This window comes from Lagenorhynchus albirostris, chromosome 9, assembly GCF_949774975.1.
Source record: "Lagenorhynchus albirostris chromosome 9, mLagAlb1.1, whole genome shotgun sequence".
Lineage (NCBI taxonomy): Eukaryota > Metazoa > Chordata > Mammalia > Artiodactyla > Delphinidae > Lagenorhynchus > Lagenorhynchus albirostris.
The window spans coordinates 71,668,418-71,688,842 of NC_083103.1; the positions used below are offsets into that span (position 1 = coordinate 71,668,418).

The 20,425-nt window shown below is 43.8% G+C and overlaps 1 protein-coding gene across 1 annotated transcript in view; it reads right to left on the bottom strand.

The window, feature by feature from the left end:
• Positions 1–19,430, bottom strand: part of MAML2 (mastermind like transcriptional coactivator 2) — a 362,152-nt gene extending 342,722 nt beyond the window's left edge. The window contains exon 1 of the mRNA XM_060160261.1: positions 17,688–19,430. Coding sequence (XP_060016244.1) covers positions 17,688–18,200 — 513 coding nt within the window. The 5' untranslated portion in view covers positions 18,201–19,430. The remainder of the gene's footprint in view (positions 1–17,687) is intronic.
• Between the last annotated feature and the right edge of the window lie 995 nt (positions 19,431–20,425).

The window sequence follows — 20,425 nt, forward strand, 5'->3', positions numbered from 1 at the left end:
GCGCGTCCGGAGCCTGTGCGTCCGGAGCCTGTGCTCCTCAACGGGAGAGGCCACAACAGTGAGAGGCCTGTGTACCGGTTAAAAAAAAAAAAAAAAAAGGTTTTCCTTCAGAGTACTGATCATGAGCAATGGTATATCCAGAATTTCCACATCAGAGGGGATTGGGGGTAATACAACTACAAGTCGAGGAAGAAGCGCAGCTGAGTTTGCACTGCACCTTACAAGATGCTGAAAATGCCTCAGTCACTTTATCTGAGCTCTCAAGAGAGAGCAGAGCTTATAATGTCTTCAAGGAACTCACCTGTCTTTAAGACACAATGAACTTACATAAGCCTAAATTCATTCTGTAAAGGCCCCACTCACAGTGTAATCAGGTCTTGATACATTCCTCCATGGGAAGAATTCATACTTCATCAGGAATCTACATTCAAGATCCTCCAGGTTTGGATTCCTGAATCCTGAAGATGTCAGTAATGAACCACCTTGGCCCTCTTTCCACTGAGCTTGGATATCGCCTTAGAAACCTCTATGCAGCCCTCCAGGTGACTGCTACCAACCTCCCCAGCATGCAAATTGAAACATATTTGTCACTCACAGATCCTACATGTTCAAGCACTTTCTACTCTTAAAAAACAGGAGAATGGCAACTGAACTGTCTCAAAGAATAATCTGTGGCCTGTAGGCGTTCATTCAGAATTGTATCTGCATTTTACACAAGGAGTTAGTTCTAATTGTTATTCACATTCAAATGTCTTGCACATGGCCTCCAAACTCAGGCCTGAATCATGTGTGAGCTAGAGTCTGACACTGCCAGTATAATTACTTTCTCCTGGATGCAGTTGGAAACCATGACATGGCAGTAGCATAATCCACTCCGTTCAAACCCCGACTCCACGTGCATGAATGAGTGTCCCGGCCTATCCCTTTATCTCATGCCTCAACCTCCTCATCTGACTAATGGAAATAAGATCATACCTACCTATTTCATCATGCGATTATGAGGAAACATGGGTTAATACTCAAAAAAACACTTAGAAGAGTGCCTGACATGTTAAACGCTTAATAAACGTGATTTAAAAATGTTGAACCAGGGCTTCCCTGGTGGCGCAGTGGTTGAGAGTCCGCCTGCCGCTGCAGGGGACACGGGTTCGTGTCCCGGTCCGGGAAGATCCCACGTGCCGCAGAGCGGCTGGGCCCGTGAGCCATGGCCGCTGAGCCTGCGCGTCCGGAGCCTGTGCTCCGCAACGGGAGAGGCCACAACAGTGAGAGGCCCGCGTACCGCAAAAAAAAAAAAAAAAAAAAAATGTTGAACAAAACGAATACCTTAAAGATCAATGTTTCACAGTTGGTGCATGGTACATTTAGTCACAGAAATATAAAAGGTTGGGTCCTTTAAAAAATGCATGCTCTCCACAGTTTAGTTTAACACACATTTACCAAATGCTTGCTTACAAGATATCTGACACTATTGTAATAGTGGAAATACAAAGATAAATACGGCACTTCTCCACCTTGAAGCAAAAATCCTAACAATTACGAACTCCTATATTTTCTCCAGGTAGTGAGAAAACACCCACCAACATAAAATATACATTCAACCTGGATCTGAGTGTGTTCAAAATCACTGTTCAGCAAAGAGCTGCAGGTCTCTCCCTTAAGCTCCGTCTAAGATCTGCGTCCAAAAGAAGCAACAGCAAGGAGAAAAACTTAGACCAATCTTGGTTTTAGAGATGAATCTGCTTCTTTGATTCAAGTTTCTCTCCATAACAACCTTGGAGCCCTCTCTCCCCAGACCTGCGGGTTGACTCACTAGACTCATAAGAAATAAAGGTAGCAAAGTGTAGGCTTTCATAAATTAAAAAAGTTTTCTCATCTAGACTTGTATTCTTACAAATTAATGAATTAAAAAAAGAAAAAAAAAAGACTAGTTTTCCAGCCTCCCTTATTCTAGATTTAATGTGCCTTGGGTATCTGACATCCTCATTCCATTCATGATTGCCATTCTTTCTAGGCGAGTCATTGCTTCAAAATATGTGTGGGTGTGCTTCTGGGAGCTCAAGACAGTCAATGTCCTCATCTTAGATGCAAATTCAGTGGTGCATTTGGGGCCCAGCTACTCCACTCTGCCAGCTGTGAGCCTTGCAGAGCCCAGGGGTCAGGATGGCTCTGCTCACTAGCAGGGTTAGTACAGGCCAGTTCGAGCCTCTTAGCAGTCTCTAAAATGGGTATAATAATACCCCAGAGAACAAACGGAGATAACTTGTGTATACACATTCGATAAACTGCAAATTTGCTATTCAAAAGTAAGATATTATTAGCATTTCTCAGCTGCTCCGACTTTGTTTCTCCTAATTAGAATAAAAAAGCTACAGTCACCTTATTTACAGCACAGGGTTTCTGTGAGGACTACATGGGCTGTGTACATGTAGGATGACATTACGATGACTACTGCAAACGCCAGTTACCGCTTCTGCCTGCCTCCTGAGAGCCTGCTATGCCTCCACCCCCTTATGGTCCTGGTGCAAATTTCCTGACCATCTCTTTCCTGTTTCTACAGCTAAAGACAGGTGATAGTCTTCTTTTCCTCAAAAGGAGCGTTTCAGCCATTTCTCCCTAATTCTCAAACCTCAGTGACTTCTAACAAAATGATCACAGTAGCTCCAAGGAACAGAAGGTACTGACATGGTCACCCTCCTTAGAAGCATCAGAACCAGCATCTTACACAGACTGGCCAAAGCATCACACGGCCTGGACCGGGAGGACCACTATGCAGGCAGCTGTCCAGGCTCACAGCAGGCACTGGCAAAGGAGCCCATCTTCGAGCTCTGAGGGAAACTGTTTGTTTAGGGTTATCACTTTCCACTTCTCAGAGTGTTTGCCTCCTTTTAATCAACCCAAATCAATCAGCCACCTTAAGGAACAAAGAGCTATGCATTACTGTATCACTAGTTAAATTGACCTCATTCCTTTATTTGTTTGTTTACTCTCTGTCCCTACGCCCCTCCCCATTAAAATATAAACTCCATCCAACAGGAGCTCTGTCTCTCCTGTGTGGTCCAAGGGCCTGACACAGGACCCAGCATACAGTAGGCACTCGACATGTGTAACTTCTATCTTATCATCCTTTTCCTTACACCAATATTTTCTACTTATGAGATACTGGGCTTTAGAATTTCAATCTGGGAACAATCTTAAGAGATTATCATGCCCCTGTATCTTTCAAATAATTGTAGCACTGGAACCATGTTTTCAATCACACTAAGGCATATATCTATATTCCATATGTATATCTATAGATATACCTTTATATATATTATATATAATATAGATATGCACATATGCCTTAGTGTAATTAAAAACTAGTGTTGGGGCTTCCCTGGTGGCGCAGTGGTTGGGAGTCTGCCTGCCAATGCAGGTGACGCGGGTTCGAGCCCTGGTCTGGGAAGATCCCACATGACGCGGACCACCTGAGCCCGTGTGCCACACTGCTGAGCCTGCGCATCTGGAGCCTGTGCTCCGCAACGGGAGGGGCTGGGGCAGTGAGAGGCCCGCGCACCGCGATGAAGAGTGGCCCCCGCTCGCTGCAACTGGAGAAAGCCCTCGCACAGAAACGAAGACCCAACACAGCCATAAATAAATTAATTAATTAATTTTAAAAAAACTACTGTTTATATATGCTTTATATATCTCTTTCTAAGTTTATAATTATATGTCTGTATTACAAATATATGTGCATATATTATATAATATATATAATTATGTATACATACATACATAATATACACATTATATACATAATATATACACATATATACATAATATACCCATAATTAAACAGGAGGTGGAGACCTTGGAGGCCCATTACACGTTCCTCCACCTCTCTTTCCTACTTTCATCCCTGAAGGACTCATAAGATATCTCTAGCTTAAAAGCCATTGATCTAGTCATTCACTCAACAAATATTTACTGTGGATCCAAAATGTTCCAGGAACTTCTCGGGGCTGGGATACATGTGGTGCACAAGACTGACATGGTCTCTGGTCTCATGGAGCTTACATCCCAGTGGGGAAAGATAGGAAATGCACAAATAAATAAGGAATCAACATAAACTCAGAGAGTGATAAAACTTATGAAGACAACAAAACCTCTATAAAGGGGTAAAGTGATAGGGGAAGACGAGAGAGAAAAAGAGATAAATCATGCATGTCTACATTAGTTAGAGCAGCCAGGGTGGTCTCTCAAAGGAGGTGATATATGAGCCAAATCCTGTGTGTCAAGAATAATCCAGCCAAGCAAAGTGCTGAGGAATCCAAACATTTTGGGTTGCAGATGGAGACACTAAGAAACAAAGGAGGACTGACTGGTCCCAAGGTCACCCTGTTAGTTAGCAGTTAAGCCTGGACCAGAATGGAGGTCTCCTGTCACTCCACACTTAACCACTGGGATACAATGTTCTCTTTCCTACTTTCTGCAGTTTGGCATACTCTTGTCTTCTGGAGCAACTGCCTTTAAAACGGATCTTTCCCATACTCTTTAACACACTTCCTCCCTTCTATTTTCTCTGTAAAGTCACCCATATAATCAACTTGTGTCTCTATTTACTAATAATACTTTACTATATATACTAAAAATAACCATGGTAAACGAAGGTTGTGTGTACGTGCACGTGTGCATATGTAATGGGAATCTGGGGCACATTTTCTAAGCAAAAGTAAGACCCATTCTATTCGAAAAGAAAGGCAACACGACTTCCTTTATCTTAGTATTTTTAAAAAGAAAAGCCGTGTTGCAAAACATAATATCAAGGATTTTCATCTAAAAATCAAAAAAATCTTAGAAGAAAAGCTAGAGTTTAGAAGTTACTAGGGAAAATGTCACCATCTCTCTGGCTCTAATCTAACAGTGGAACTGAGTGTGTCTACCCTTTGAAACAATATAAATGACAACCAAAACCAAATGCCCCTTTTGGCTTCCTGCTAGTTATCTTGCTTTGTGAAAGAAAATGCACTGGGCTGGCCTGGAGCCTAAGATGTGATCCACAGACCCACAAGATTCTAGGAGTCGTAAAGATGCAATTTGAAGATCTGTGCTCTAACTAAATCAAGAGATAGGGAAGGAAGGGATTGTGCTATCAAAGAAATTCTCTAGATTGAATATTTGGTTGGGTAAATTTTCCTTTGTTGATTTGGAGCAGATCCTGTGCATTTCTTTTTTCCAGTTCTATTAAATCCTTAAACAGATCTGAGTTTTAAGGGCTTAGGGCTGCCCTTGGGAAATAGGTGATTACACTCTCTGTTTAGGGTTTCAGTGATAAGGGGGTGGGGGGGAAAGAGGTAGTGGATTGAATTCCCCTCCTCCAGGCCGATTCCTCAGTGACTCTCTTTTGTAGTTCCTGTTTAAAGCGGAAACACGTTTAAAAAATGAAGTGGTGGCACATATAAAACCCCATCCATTAATCTGCACCTTCCAATTGTTACATGTATATGAAAGAGAGACAAACAGATGGAGAGACCGATGTATACAGCTAAAAGACTAGTCAATTCCTGAGGAAGGAAGGCTCTACAAGAATATTTTTCTTTTTGGTTTCTATTTTATATTTCATGTAATTATTTCACTGGGGGACTGGACTGGAAAACTTCTTTACCCACAGAAATGTTGCAAGTGTAGTTGGGAGATCTGGGGAAAAAAAAATCAGTGCTTCCCCCCAAAGTCACTTTCATGAATCAAACTCTAGTCCTACAACTGTTTTTCTCATACTGGAACCCTAAACCCCATCAAATAGGGTCAGATATGGAGTGATTTGCTCATTACTTCTAGGAAGGGTGCTAAGCAATTAATATGGCTGTGCCCTTGCCCTCTGCCCCAGCTGGCTAGACCTTGTTTCCAAGATTACTTCAGACCCTCCTCACTAGCACTTCCTCTAAAAAACAAAATAAAACATTCCCACTCTTGTCACATCTCCTTTCCATTCTTCCTAGCAGATATATTTAAGTCAAGATTGAAGGCTGAAAAACAGAAGCAAACTATCAGGGAACTTATTCAAAGTGTATCAACCCAAAAGGGGCCTCAGAGGTGGGCCAAACCACCACCAAGTGCCCCTCATTGTTTTTCCAAGAAGGAAAGTAAGCACCTGGGAGGTAAAAGAATTTGACTAAGTTGCTACTAGTTGGTATCAGTGGGAGCACTGGGACCTTCAACATCCAGTTCCCAGGCCAGTACTCTCTTATTATCACTAATAAGTACTAGAAGTATAATATAGTATCACTATATCACTCCCTGTTTATTTGTTTATTCATTTATTGTGAAGTGTAAAATGGAAAAAATGATGCACTTAGAGTAATCTGCTACCAAAAAACCACAAAAACAATAACAGGGATAGATGTTAGAAAGTCTGCTCTTCAAGACAGAATATGCTTACTTTCCCCCAGATGCCATACTCGCTAGCAACGTCTTCTGTGACCTAGAAGATCGAAGGCAATTACATTGCCCATATATATTTGCTATGCTGTTTGACTCTCCCAAGGGCAGCATAACAGTACAAGGGGAGTGACATCTTTATGAGGTTAACCCTTTTCTATTTTAAGGGTAGACTACCGAAGGCAGACGTGCTCCCTGAAGCATATCAAGAATGCTGGAAATTTGGTAGTTAGGAGGAATGACAGCACCAGGCCATCATGCAGGAGGGAAAAAATAAATTGTTCAGAGGAACAGTGAGCTGGGGAAGCCTATGAGAACACTGATGCCCATGAAGTGAAAGTGAGATGATAAAGGTGGTGGGGTGGGGGGTGGGTTGGGCGTTGAATTATAACACAGCGAGAAGAGACAAAGGACAAAGCAAGGAAACTAATGTTTGTTAAGCTCCACCATGTGCCAGACAACACGCTAGGTTCTTTTATGTATTATCTCATACAATCCTCACAACATTTTAAGATAGTTTCTCCCATCACGAAAAGCAGAAAATGAGTCTTCAAAGATGTTAGGTAACCAGTCCTGAGGTAACACACCTAAAGAGGCGGAACTGTCTTCTACGCTAAGGTTTTCTGGCTCTGATTCAGTCAACCTCTGCTAAGTTAAAACTATGCACTATTTCCCATGATCCTCTAGGTCGGCTCGGCAGTTCCTCTGCTGATTCCACCTGAACTCACTCACTTGTCTGGCTCCACTGAGTTGGAGGATTGGCTGGTCCAAGATGGCCTCGCTCTCGTGTTGGCAGTTGGTGCTGGTTAGAGGCAGGGGTACCTTGGTTCTCAGCATGTGGACATTCATCCTCCAGTTGGCTAGACCACCTTCATTATATTGTGGTCTCAGTGTCACAAGAGGGCTTTTTTATTTAACCATTTTACTGAGATATGATTGACATATAAAGAGCTGTACGTATTTAATGTATACAACTCAATGAGTTTGGGGATAAGTATACACCCAGAAAACCATCACCACCATCAAGGCCAAAAACATATCCATCATTTCCCAAAGTTTTCTCCTGTTCTCTTTATTTTTATTTACTTACTTACTTGTTTGTTTGTTTATGGAAGAACACTTAAGACTTACCCTTAACAAATTTTACGTCTAAGAGAGCTTCTTTTTTTTTCTTTTTTTTCATCTTTATTCTAAGAGAGCTTCTTAAAGCCCATTCTCAGAAGTAGCGCAATGCCATTTCTGTCATACACTTTTGATTAAAACAAGTCGCAAGGAACTCAAGGTTCACTGGGGAGAAATAGCATCCACTTTTCAACGGGAGGAGTGGTAAAGTCACATTACAAAGGGGCATGTGGGATGGAAGGAATCATTGTGATCATTTAAAAAACAACTTACTCCAATAAAGGTGTTTTAAAAAAATAAAATTAAATTAAAAAAAAATAAAACAGCTTACCATAGGCTCTAAACTCCATGCTCCTTCTACTATCAAAATTAATATAAATCCTACATTGTCTTTAACTGTTCTTTTTATAGATTTATTAAAAAGGACTACTTTATAGAACCTGGAATAGATGTCAGAAAACTTGGGTTCTAGTTCTACCCGTACTGCTATGGGAACTTGGAGTGTTTGCTTTTAAATGGAGTTTAATCTTTTCACCTATGAGAAACAGGTTTGATCTGTTTTCTCTCTAAGGGCTCATGAGACTGTATAAATTGATAGAATAGTGCCTCTTTTGAGAACAATATGAACTAGCCCTCTTAGGGGATGGGCAGGATGGAGATGAGAAGGTTAGAAATGAGATGGCTTCTATTTTGCCACATACTCCCTCTTTCATTGCTGTGGGTTTGGAATCTGGGGGGCAGTGAGCAGAGGAAACTCCTTCCTACGGGTGGTTGAAATCTTCCATGATCTGGGTGTTGCTCTGATCTTTTCCATTTAATACATTCTAAGACAGCATGGGTCCTCCTGCATTACACCAAAAACAAGAGTACAAGTCCTTGCTCTAAGGGCTTCTAGACGCGGTTAGACAAAACATTCACATGCAACATACACTCACACCAGCGAAGCAGACAGTGGAGGTGAGAAAGCTCCTGAGCTAGCCTCTTCCTGAGGGAGCTGAGAGCTCTCTTGGAAAGATACTGTTGCCTAGTCTTTGGAAGATCAGGTTCCCAAGGAGAAAACTAATGTTTAATTTAGCACAAAGACAGCTCAGAATCTCTCGCCGGGGGAATGAGCCTGCAAACAGATGCACATGCAAAGAATCTAAGCGAGAAAAGGAAGCTCTCGTTGGTGCAATGGCTACAGGACTTGGGTGCAAACTTTCCTGATCTATCGCCTCTGCCCCGTGTTTCTGTCAGAAGGACCACTGCTCTTTCCTGTTTACCCTTATGTCTGTACTTTGCTCTTTTTCAACACCTCTGTGAAACAACCAAATGGGATAATACCACCAGCTCACAGGTTTTGCTGTCTGAAATTACATGGTGTAGTGTGGCAATCAAATGTGCAAGCCTTTGCCGGTTTAGCAAGTATGGGCCTACTTACGTGAACAACAACGAAAAATTAGTTTCTCAGCTGCTCAGCCAGAGAATGTTTTTATTTTTACATAATTTAAACTCCAGAGACCTCCAGAAATGAGCAGTGTACACCAAAGTGTGGCAATCGTCATTCCAAAGACACAGTACAGTACACATTGTATTCAATTAAGCCACTTCTTTGCACCCTGGTTACCATGACTCTGAGAGATTATACTGTGTATCCAACAAACCCCTGGTAAGTTATTAGCAGTTGAAGGAAACTTTGGCCTTAAGTAAATTTTCTGGGGAAAAAAAAAAAAAAAGAAAAAGACATGTAATTAACTTTCTGTTCAAATCCTTCAGAACTACCTGAAAAGAAGCCTGTTGTACAGTGAGGAATTCAAGGTGTTGGGCTTCATGTGGGTGAGAGTTATTAGTGTGCTGGAAAGCTGAACCACATTTCTGACAAAAGAGAACTTTTAAAACGACAATGTTAATGATTCTATATTAACATAGGAACCAGCCATGACTCCAGAAGCAAGAACACTGTTAAAAACAATATAAAACAAAACAAACCCAACACGAGTTTGATTCTACATTTCCTCAGAATATTATCCTTCAAGAGGAGGAGGGGAATGTAAGTTTAAATGGTGGGGAATAAAGAAACTACCAAAAACGTTTTGACTACATTCTTTGCTCTGAGTTAGAACCAAGAAATCTGTCCTTATCCAAATATCATCCACCAAGAACAAGATTATGCTCATTCTAATCCTGTCACTTTTTCATAGAAACACTGTGCTTTTGATTAAGAATTATCCTCACAGAAACTTGCTTTGAAGCCTTGGCAGCATTTTCCTCGTGTTTCTTATGGAAAGTCACACTTGAGGAGGTACTGAGCAAAGAAGAGATTCCAAGCTAAGACCCACATCAAGGCTTGAAATTTTCAACATGCTCCAGGTCGGGGTTGGGAGGAGGGCAAATTCGTGCCGCCTGTTTGTGTGCGGTTGCAGTGAGAGAACTGATTCCCTGGCAACTTGAGCAAGGGACCTGGCTTTCAAAAGCATACATTTGAATCTCCACAGCAGGGAACTGCTAACTCTTTGCGACTCTGTGACCAGATTCACTTAAGAATTACTCGTCAGTATGAATTAATAATTTAGTTCAATTGGTAAATTTGGACTATTCCATTCTAATCATTCCAAATTCTCAATAGACAGTCTAAATTTCTCATTTACCCACACAGTCCACACTACACACTCCCCGGGCAACTAAATGGAAACCCAGCCTTTATTCAAGAAGAAGTAAGGAGTCAAATAAACACTCACTCTAGTCAAGTTCTAAATTAGGAGTCCTAGAATCCCAGGAATGGAAGAGATATTAATTGATCCTGTTCTGAAGAAGGATACTATTCAACCCATTTCATAGAAATGTAAACCCCTCCCAGACAGCATCTCCATAGTAAACTATTTAGGGATAGTATGGATATACTGGGTAATATGGTATACTTCACTAGCCATTTTAAATAAATATAAAGAGAAAAACCATCCCTTGCATAAAATATCCCTGACATCCTTTTGGGGATAGACTCCTGAGCTGGGAAAACCACGAATCTGACTTGACTATGTCACTTCTCACATTAACAATAACAACATCTAAAATGTATTGAGCCTCTTCTAGGTGCCAGAAAGTAGTTAGTTATATCACTATCATTCCATTTTACAGGTGAGAAAACTGAGGCTGGAGAGTTGAATTAAATGAACCAAGAAGACACAGCTAGTAAGTTGTAGAGCTGTGATTTGAAACCAGGTAGTCTCACCCTAACCCCAGGTTCTTAAGTGCTACGATGTCTTGCCACCTCAAGCTGACTTTAACACTTCTGTTTCCAACCACACCCCCACCCCTTTCAGACTGTAAATTCCAAGAAGACAGAGGCTATATCAAATCACTCATCATGGATACATTCATTCTCTTGGCATAGAATAGCTGTGCAATGATTCTTTATTGGCTTCATGGATAACTTCCCCAAACCCGAAAGAGCACCCATGTCCACAATCTTGATATGAAATTTTAGAACTCTTGCTAAAACTATTAAGACCCACAGAGACCACAGTGCCTGTCAAATACTATTTGCCCATTTCTTGGCCATTCCTTTGGCAATTTGCTTGTGGTAGGGCCCGACTCTCTAGTCGTCTTCAAGCCTTGTGGAGAATATATAAACCTCTCTCTTCATCCCCTCTCCAAGGAAAAAGAACAGCTTTCATTCTTTCACACCTGTCCCTTAGATATGTATAGGAAAGGGTCAGAGCTAGGATCCAAAGATGGAGAGCCACTCCAGCTATGGTCAGTATCCCAGCATCCTGCCTCGAATCAGGGAGGGAAGGAGTTGTTGATTTTTTCCCTCAGCCATCTACTCCATAGGAGCCTTCCCTGTGCCCTGTGACATGGACCAAATAAGGGAAACTGGTATCTGACTCCTTAGGGCTAGTAAAAGATCTGTAACCCACCTGTAATTAAAAAGCAAGGAAGAAAGCAAGTAAATCTCAAAGACTATCTGGGCTCACAGCTTCTCATAAATTTCTGCTTATGATTTTTTTTTGTTTGTTTTAATGAAAAGACCTTTTCCAAGTTAATAAACTCATTTGTTGGGAAGATCAGTTTAACATCAAGAGAACCCACTTTTACCCACGGGGGAAATTCTTATTTGCACTGGAAGGCCTAGCCAGCCCAAGAAGAGAGGTGTAGTTGGTTCTGCTTCTTTTAGTTTCTCTTCTGTGTCTAGCGACTGTGCTTTTAAAACCATCTCCTTTCAATGCCAAAGGCCATGTCACGCTGTATATAACTCACAGTGAATGGGAGAAGTGTGTAAATAGCAAGGCATTAAGCAGCTCAAGGGACTTGAAGATAGGTAATACAGAACACTTAGGCAGTGAGCAATGAGAAGAGGCTGCTGGAGGGGAAATGTAATACTTGTCTTCAAGTATATGAAGGATTATTATTGCTTCACAGACGCTGACTCCTCTGAGCCTTCCTTGCTCGACCATTTCCCAGGGCTCTGATACACTCTTGCCAGAGCTCCGGACCCTCCAGGAGATGGATCGGTCTCACGTGTTCCCCTCACTGTTCACACGTGACCACAGTGTCAGCCAGGCTCCACTCTCTGTTCCCAAACACCCAAGGTTCACACACATTGGCACCCAGCAGCCCCACTCCTCATTCCACCTTCTCTCTTGCTCCTCCCAGGCCTGCTGGGGACCCACATTGTCCATAAAGTGCTGCCTGGCCTGGGTTTGACTTTCTCTCCTACCAACTACTAACAGCACTCATGTTCTGAGTACCCGCCATGTGTCAGGCACTATACTGACTGTTACGCTAAAGAATATTAGCTTTACTTTACAGATGAAGATATTGATGCCCAAAAAGAAAATTATCTCTCCAAGCTCATACAGCTGTAGGTGTGAGGGAGGGATCAAACACGGGTCAAACTCGAAAATCTATGCATAAAATTCTTCCATTTACTAAATCTCTAAGCCTCAGTTTCCTTATGTGTAAAACAGCCAAATATTGCTTACTCATCTCTCTCTCTCTCTCTCTCTCTCTCTTTTTTTTTTTTTTTAAGCATCACATAAAATATACAATAAAAGTGCCTTGACATTCTAGGGCTCAAGAAATATTTATTCCTCTCTCCCTCTGATTTTCTATATCAGTTTTGGTCCATCCTACCTAGTTAAGTACTTTTACTGTGTCCATGTGGTCTTGATTGACGACTAGCCTGTAAGTAAGAAGGGACTAGGTCTTTAGCTGTATTTCTCTATTCTCACACAGAACCTGTTAAAGTATAAGGGAAATTATCATGAAAATGCAGAAGAAAGAATTTAGAATTGTTTTCATTAAACATGATCCTGCCTATGATCATATAAAAGGGACTGGATTAAAGTACAAGGAAGTAGTAGAAGCCATTCGGAATGGTTTAGCTGCCATGCATAGCAGAACTGGATGATTTTTTTTCAAATTTCCTTCTAAGCTTTCTGAAATTAAATAGCAGTGCTAAAAACAAATGCACACAACAACAATAAAAACAAAAACAGCTAATCAAGGCCACTCTTTCAGTCATATTTGTTATGCCTAAGAACATTTGGACACCCATGCTTGTCTTGGTACTTAACAAAAGGTTTACTGGCAGAGGGGAGCCATACCGCACTAAACTTTAAGGTTGAGGAAAATTTGATAAGCATCACCTAGCAAAGACATTATTTCAAAGAAAGCAGATGCCTTCTATAAATAAACATTGACCTACACAAGCAAGACATCTTGGGTGACATACTAACATTACTTGGCTGTCAAAACAAGCTTTCTACCCATTTTTTGGTAAAGGAGTGTACCAACTTCTCTCTCCACTTGAACTCTTTTGCCTTTGTGAGATCTTACAATTATATTTACTGGAAAGAAGTAGTAGGAAGGTTCTGGATAGATAAGAACTCCCCCTTTATTACTCTGTTCTGGAAAACAGAACAAAAATAGGTCAGTTTTTAAGGAAATGATGGCTGCACATATAAACAATGTAAACACTCCTATCACTGTCCCACGGAGGATATTTACCACATGGACAGCTGCAGACACCCAGCTCTGGCCAATGAATTGTTTCTGTTTTCAGCCCCAGGCCCACCCTACAGCCCTCAAATTTTGAACTGTCAATTGGAAACTTGATTATTATCAGTTAAAAATAACCAGGGGACTCTGGCAATGATTTAACTTGTTTGAATTTCTTAAGCTAACAATTAACATTTTAGACTATTGTTGACAAAATAGTTAACTTTCCCATGTCATTTGTGCAAACTACTTTTCTAATATTCCTGACACAAGCCGGGGGACACACCTTTCCAAAGCCGCTCAGGTCTGTGCAGGGGCCTGTAAAAGACCCTAAACACTTTCACACTGTTGCACATTTTCACTAGGATTTCCAGGGACCTTCGGGAACACTTAAGTACTCTGATAGCTCAGTCTTATCTTGACAGCACTGAATTTGAAATACCAACCCCTCTATTTACAATAAAAGCTATTTCACCATTTAAAACAGACAACTGAAAGCTTAAGTACACTTTTAATCCCTGGAAAAACTGGTATTATGATTTGTTGTCTAGTAGTTTATTATTAGTAATACTAGTAATGCCTTGCATTTCTGCAGTGCTTATTTTTTTTCCAGAGTCTATTCAGAAACACACATTCATTGGCTTTCTCAACAAGCTAGGGCAGCATTATTGTTCTGTTTTACACATGACTGCTAAGTAACTTGTCCTAGGTCACCCAGCTTGTTAGTGATCACGCAGGCACAGACCCCGAGGATGCAGTCTCCTTGTCTGATCTGTTTTCTTTCCTCCACACTATATTAGAGAAAAGATAATCTCTGAAGCCAAAGATGACTTAGAACCACTTATCTATCCAGCCTAGCAACAGAGTCTAAAGCAACAGAAAAAGAGCTTGTCTCAGGCAAAAGGGAAAGATTAATAATGCACCACGGAAGCTCTAAACCTTTCTGTTCCATGGACCAGCAATTATTCAGTTTCACAGTTCATTCAAAGATTCAAACATACTTCACCAGAAAATGATTTAGTGCCTAAAGCCTGCTCCAAGTGGTCAGAAATGCAGATCTGCTTAAACCCTTACAATCCAGGCCCTCTTTAAAGGCCCTGTTCCTGCAATCTCTGCAGTAATGGGGCTTCCCCTGAACTTGCACTTGAGTTAAATGAAGAAACTGGCTGAGTAAGGGCTGCAGAATTAGGCTCTCAATGTGGACAGAATTAGAACCAGCTTGGAGGTTTATTTCTTGCATTGTTCTTGAAACTCAGGCTATTGAAAATCTCAGACATTATATATTTCTTGTAGTATCACACCCCTCAAAGACAACACTATCCCACAGAACAGAAGTTCCCTTTCCACCCTCATTCAGATATTACTGACTATATACAAGGCATTGTACTAGCAGGTATGCAGGACACAGGGCTTTCATCTGAGGACACCGTGCATATTCGGTTTTAGATGATCAATATTCTCTCCTTTTCTCCAAAGGACATGTATGGCCACTTAGGGCATAAGAATTAACTATTAAAGGGATACCTTCAACACACCCAGACAGAAATAAATCTAGTTATGGACACAGTATTAAGAAAGAATTCTGACACCCATTCTGCGCAAAGTCCCCTTTAAATGGATGGTGTTTCTGAAAATAAGAGGATCCTGAGCGAAGTGAGACCTGCAGATTTAACAGGCTTAGTGAATCACTCCCAAATGCCCAGGCCTCCCTTCAGACACAATGTTATCAGGTTAATACAGTACTTGCATCACCATCTCTGAGTACCATGCTGAGTAACAAAGCGCCAAATTTAGAAGCTAAAATGGAGAAGGGAATTTCCAATAACCAAAAGGGGGGTGGTGGATCAACCCTTGCAATGGCACAGGTTTGCAGTGAAAAGCCACCATCAGAAATAAACTGGACTTTTTACTCCTAACTCACACTGCACCTCTCATCAATCTTCTCGGCACTCGGGGAGGGAGCTCCTCTAAGGGGATGTTTTAGGAGATGGCTGGTAGTTAGGGGAGAGAAAGCAGATTCCCTTTCAGAACAGGAGTGAAGGAGCAGCCACCTTTGCCTTTCGCAGCAGTTAAGCCTCCAGTCGGGAAAGGCCAGACATGGTGCTCTCACTTCCTCCCAGCATGGATATTGCTATCGTCGTAAAGTTACAATAACCACTGAAGTTGGTTTCAATTCGCATACCCAAGCCCCCAAGAAAAAGAGGCAGCCTCATCTTCCTTCCAAGTGGGAGAAAAGCAAAAACCAAAAGAACGAGGCCATAAGCAGACACCTTCCTTGCAGCGGCTGGGATGTGAAGGCCACATCCCATCTTGGCACCCAGGACAGAGATCTGTCTTCTCCACTGAGAAGGGCTGGGCGCCTGGTTCCCTGTATCACCCCCCGAAACACTTACCAGGAGACTGTGAAGCACACAAGGCGGTATTATTGGGAGACTTGCAGACAGATTATAAATTTACTGGGGACAATCAGGGCATTTAGATGCTTTTGGCTGCAGATGCCAGTGACACACACACTCACATACAAACCTCATTCTTCTCTCCATTTGAGTGATTCTTTACCCGCCCCGCCCCCCTTTACCTCAACATGTCTCTTTCACGAAACAAACTCTCATTGCTGTCCTAGGGAATTCCAGGGAGAGGTGGGGATAGAGCAGGTGGAAGGGAGAGGAAATTAGGCCTTGAAGCACTAATATAACCCCACAGGCTAATTGTATCCAAGGATAAAACAACAAACATTGGGCAGTTTAACTGTTAGCAGTTATCTTTCGTCTGGAGTTGGCGCCAGGAAGTTGCAGTTCTAGGCATCTCAAGCAAAACGTGTGGTGGAATAGAACAGCACCAATACAGCCCCCAGACTTTCTGGAAACTTCAACCATCACAGACTCAGGCCAGGGATAAGGAGGACCCACAGAGAAGCATCCTAGAGGCCTGGCTGGAGGATGTCCTCTCCCTAGAGCTCCTTCTCAAGTTCCCTCGGAGAAGGAGTTCAACGCAGTGCCTTCCTCTCCTTTGGGCTTTTTGAGGACGTTTCAGCTTGCATGGCCATTTCCTGTTGCTGACTTTCATTAGGGCTGGCTTGGGCAAACTGGAGCTGTGCTGTTAGCGGACACAGGACTTCCGAATCCCCACAGAACTCAGAAATGGAGGAAGCTTGCAGGGCTGCAGGGCTGCAGGGCTGCAGGGCAGGGCTCCACCTTCTACCCTGAGGCTATGGGCCCAGCAGCTTTGGGGGGAAAGCCAGCACACGACTGGCAGTCACCTGACCTGGACTAGCACCAAGAACCAATGAGTCAAGGGCTACCCGCTCTGGGATGAGGTGTGTCTATACCTCTAAGGAGGAACTTCCAGCCAGAAACCTAATCACAACTTTCAGGTTGGATGTCCTGTCACCAGGAATGGCTGAAGACAAGGCACTTTCTAGGATGACAGCATGGTAACAGCCCCTTTGCGCCTGCCCATTTTAGTGAAGGCTGTAAGTGGGCAGTATCTGACTGAAGTGTCTGTGGCAAGAAGCTAGATGGGGACAGTGGGGGAATCTGTAAGAAATCAGGGAGCAGGCCTTGTAAAAACACTCCCTCACCAGTCTCTGGGCTATTTCCCCAAGTTTTTGTTTTTGAGTGAGGGAACGCTCAGGGAACTTGCTCTGCTAGAGATTACCACTTATGTTCTCCTGACCCAGGGAGAAAGGGCCACTTCAAAGAGGGAAGGGGAAATAGGACAAGAAGGAAAAGGCTTGGCTAAAGGTCATCTGGACTGCTAAACAAATGCTTTCAGGCTAAGCATGGCTTGCTGGGCCTAATCAGTGCTGGCTCGCCAAAGCAGGAGGCTTCCTGAGACAAGACCTTCCTCAATGGCTCAGATCTTGCCGCTCGTAGCCAATTCTTCTGCAAGCTCTGGACCCCAGAGCAAACTCTGGAAAACTCAAGTTGCTTACCACTTAAGGAATACTCTACAGGTGGAGGAGAACCCATGAATGAACACCAGCAGAACTTGACGAGTAAGGGTTTAGTAACACCTCACAAACAAGACACCCAATAGCCTTTGAGGTAGTCAGGTGGCATCTTGGCCCTTTGCACTGCCGTCCACTCTACATCAGGCCGAGGCCAGCTCTACCCTCGCCAAAGTCCACACGACCACAGCCAGAATCGGGAGAAAACCAGGTGCCTTACCGCAATCAGGGCCGAGTTCCTCTGGTCCGCCGGGGTTGAAGCCGGTGGCTGCTGCTCCCCGTCGATCCCACCACTGCCACCATTATTGCTACTGCTCAGCAGGTGCTGCTGGTGGTGATGGTGATAGTCTGGTGGGGGCGGTGGGGCCGCTGTCGCTGCCGCTTGGGAGGCTGTAGGAGGGGCAGCAGGTGGCGGGGGAGGGGCTGTAGTGGTGGCAGCAGTGGCAGTGGCCTTGGTGTGTTTGCCAGCCTTCCTCGCCCCCTGGCCGTGCTGTACGAGGCTCAGGAGCTGCAAGGTGCTCTCTCTTTCCCGGTCTGAGCTCTCGGCCCTACCCCGTTCGTAGCGTCCTTCACAGCTCAGGTGGTGCTGGCGGCAGACGGCGATCCGTGCCCGAAGGCGCTCCACGATGGCACTGTGCACTCTCGGGGTGACCGAGCCCCCTCCAAGGAGCCCCGCCCCAGGGGCCCCCCCTAACCCTCCTGTGGGGGCCTGCGGGGGCGCTGTGTCCCCCATCTTACTGGACACAATGATTGCTGCCTCTGGGATGGTGAGGTGGAAGGAGGCTATGGCTGGTTAATGCAGGCAAATCTGCTGTTGACAATGTGCGCTCAGTGTTCAGGGCCACATGAATAGAGGTCTTCAGAGGTTGGGGGGAGTAGTGGAGAAGGTATGGGGGAGGGGAGGGAGTAAAAGAGGGTGAGGAGAAAGAATAGAAGCCAATCGCAGAGCGTAAGTTGGAAACAAACACTGATCAACTTAACTCTAATTGCATTTGACAGCTCTGGAGAAGTTGGACAGTTAGTGGGGTTTTTCTCCCCCCACCAAACTGACAAGAGCCACTAGGTACTTTGTAAACACACGATCGATCTGGGGGTAAGAGCAAGAATTCAGGGATTGTCAAGTGAGAGACAGGAACAGACAGCCAAGGGAATTGTGAGAGGTATTAATACAGAGCTGGACTCCCCCTCACCTAGTTGTTTTGGAAGATTCTTTATGGGGATGTTTCTGCAGAGAAACCCATTTCTACCATGGTCTCTGTAACCCACGGCCTTTACTTTTCCTCAGGTTAAAAAAAAAAAAAAGTGCTGTTTCAGAAGCTTTTTGAAGTCAATGTTCAAAACGTACAAAAATCAAGAGATACTGTCCTTTGGCTTTTAATTTTTTCCTCCCTTTCCCTTTGCTCCGGTGTTTTCTCCCCTTTGGGGGACTGCAGGATGTGATCCTCTCCCCAAAGAACGGGAGGCAGCTTTTCAATTGTTAATACCAGTAACTGGACTTTTGGACCATGCTTTTTTCTTCGGCTAATCCAATCACCAGTAAAATCCTCATTCCCGCTAAGGTTTCCCAGCCTTAAATGAAAGCAGTCTGAAGTCACTAGCCACTGAGAGAGATCCTTCAACACATTTTTTTCTTTCCCGCTTACGTTCCTAGTCTTCACCCCCGGCTCGATCCTAATACAGTTATCAAGAGAGACAAACTCCTCCGAGAGTAATTTACAAACGATGGTCAAACTTACAAACTTCCAGCAAATTGCACCGAGTCATGTCCAGCCACTTTTCTGTCCACTTTTGTACATTCCATCCCCGGCCAGTGGATCTGAGGGTCTGGACTCGCAATAAGCAATGTGGTTCTATCTCTTGGATTGTTCCGCTTTAGAGATGGAAAAGAAAGTAGCTGGTCTTTTCCTTTCTCTTTCCCGTCTGTTGTTCGCCGCTGGGCTGACACTGGCTCCGCAGCCCGGAGTCACGGCGATACACAGGCTTTCATTGTGCTCCGATAGGAGAGGGAGAGAAAGAGAGAGAGTGAGACAGAGGGAGAAAGAGAGAGCCAGCGAGCTGCGGGGGGGGGGGGGGGGGGGGGGCGGGGGCGGGGGGAGCGCTCGCCCGAGGCTCCCTGGTGGAAGGCGGGTGCCACTGCACAGGCGAGCAAGGCGGCCGGCGCCGGGGAAAGGGGAACACAGAGGGCCTCCCAGCGGCTGAAGAGGTGAATCCCAAAGCCTGCGCATCTCGGCGGCGGCGCGCGCAGCTCGGCCTCCGCCTCGGCTCCGGGGCGGGGGAGAAGGTTGGGGAAATTCCCCAACCTCTAGTCGACTACTTCACCAGCTCGAAATGTTGAAGAAATTCCCGGCCAGGGGATGTATTTTCCCTTCCAGACCTCCGTTACGCCCCCCTGAGGATGTCATTTTCATTTTTCAGTATGTTGTCCATGACACCCCAGAGCACCCTAGCGAGAGCTGGGTGAGCACGGAAGAGATGTTCAAGAGTGTCACAGGGAGACGTAGGGTGTGTGCGCGTTGCGGGAGGGGGGAGGAGGGAGACGAGAAGAAATCACATCATTAGCTCCTGAAGGACAGGCCGGTGTCTATCTACCTGCCCGCCTGCTTTGTACGTCTCTGGATAAGTCAATCTGGGTGATCATAAGCATATCAGTAAGAATAACTAAAATAGATTACCATGATGAAATTACCAATACCAGTTCCAGAAAGGAAAAAAAAAAAGATTTCTTTGAAAATACAAGATTGCCTATGACAGACCTAATGCAAGATTTGGGGTCTCCATAGCTGTCTGATTTACATATAGAATGAGGAAAATCATTATGTAGCAGTCGAGTTTCAAAAAGTTTACTAACACAAACCAAATAGATCTCTGACACAGACTGTTGTCCCCTCATCTTCAGATAATCCTACCTTTAAGACCTCAAAATGTATATTGGATTCTGCTTATTATTATCAATTATGG